Source organism: Solanum lycopersicum, chromosome 9 (assembly GCF_036512215.1).
Source record: "Solanum lycopersicum chromosome 9, SLM_r2.1".
NCBI lineage: Eukaryota > Viridiplantae > Streptophyta > Magnoliopsida > Solanales > Solanaceae > Solanum > Solanum lycopersicum.
Genome location: NC_090808.1, coordinates 28,049,747 through 28,051,335, shown reverse-complemented (window position 1 = coordinate 28,051,335; position 1,589 = coordinate 28,049,747). Strand labels below are relative to the sequence as shown.

General features: G+C 39.2%; 1 protein-coding gene across 1 annotated transcript; it reads left to right on the top strand.

Moving 5' to 3' along the window:
- The first annotated feature begins 294 nt into the window (after positions 1-294).
- On the top strand, positions 295-765 carry LOC138338454 (uncharacterized). Its single transcript, XM_069289417.1, has 2 exons — positions 295-494; positions 564-765. Exons 1-2 carry the CDS (start codon positions 295-297, stop codon positions 763-765), a joined length of 402 nt encoding a protein of 133 aa, XP_069145518.1.
- The last annotated feature ends 824 nt before the right edge of the window (positions 766-1,589 follow it).

Here is a 1,589-nt window from a genome sequence, read left to right as displayed (position 1 = left end):
ACTGCGTTCTTAAAAAAGAATATATTCTCTCATTTTGGCACCCCAAGGGCAATTATTAGTGATAGGGGCTCCCACTTTTGCAACAAATTGTTCAAGGGATTGTTGGAGAATTATGGGGTTTGCCATAATGTGGCCACTCCTTACCATCATCAAACCAGTGGGCAAGTTGAAGTGTCAAATAGGGAGATCAAATAGATATTTTAAAAAACAGTCAATTCTAGTTGAACGGATTTGTCAAGGAGACTTGATGATGCTCTTTGGGCCTACCGGACAGCTTATAAAACTCCTAAAGGTATGTCCCCATACCAACTTGTATATGGGAAAGCTTGTCATCTTCCAGTTGAATTAGAGCCTAAAGACATATGGGTTATGAAGAAGTTGAAAATGGATTGGAATAAAGCTGCAGAACAACGGTTAACAGGGTTGAATGAACTCGATGAATTTTGCTTGAAAGCTTATGAAAGCTCATCCCTCTACACAGAAAAGATGAATAAGTACCATGACCTAAAAGTTGAAAAATGAGAGTTTATGGTTGGGGATTTGGTGCTTTTGTTTAATTCTAGGTTAAGCTTGTTTCGTGGAAATCTCAAGTCCAAATGGACTGACCCTTACTTGGTTACTCAACTATTCCCTCATGGAGAAGTTGAGTTGGAAACTAAGGAGAGTGTGAAGTTAAAGGTGAATGGAAAACGAATAAAAATCTATTTTGGGCATGCTGAATCGACAAATGAAGTGATCGAGGAATACCATCTTGATGAAGTTTGAGTAATCAAGTGTATGAAGTCATGCCGCGACGTTAAATCAGGCGCTGGTTTGGAGGAAACCCAATACCTATAGTTTTCTTTCTAGTAATGATAGAATTTTATACTAATGGGTTTCAAATTTGCAGGTAACACATCGCCAGGAAATTCTGCAGAAAATCACTTTGCAATAGTCACTAACGGATACATTGTCGGACCGTCACGCATGCGATGGACCATCACGCATGCGACGGACCGTCACATGAATCTGTCGTGCCAGGTACGTCTTTCATTTATTTTTAAAACTAGGGCACACGCGATGGAACCAATGACGTACCATCACATCTTTGACGGATAGTCGTTGGGGACTCGTTTCTTTATTAATGAGCGTATCTGACCCGACCCGGTTGGGGGTATTTTAAAAATTGTTAACATTTAAAAACCCCAGCCCTACATTTCACCCATTTCCTTCCCTCTCTCTCGTTTCCCTCCCTTCCAAACTTCTAACTTTCTTCCTCTCTTCTTTATCAAGTAATCACTTCACCAAATCCCCCAATTCCTAAAATCTACTCTCTACTGGTCAGAGTCTGCAGTTGTGGTTCTGTTCTTGCTAACCAAGTTCCTTAGTTTCTTGTCTTTCTCCTCTTCTCAGGTATGTGTCTCTCATTTCTACCAATTTACATTACATTTCTGTTTTTCAATTAGTATTAACCTATTTCTTATTGATGGGTCATATTCGTTGATCCAATTTAGTCTAACCTAGGTTGATAATCCTCAAATTTCCTTGTTAAAAGTCTAGAAATAGGTGCTTTAGCATTGCTAGTTTGTTAGGTATTTGGGTTAGAAACA

Coding starts and splice junctions, on each gene's coding strand:
- LOC138338454 (XM_069289417.1), top strand. CDS start 295: ATGTCCCCATACCAACTTGTATATGGGAAAGCTTGTCATCTTCCAGTT. Junction 495..563: donor TACACAGAAAAGATGAATAA/GTACCATGACCT, acceptor GTTTAATTCTAG/GTTAAGCTTGTTTCGTGGAA.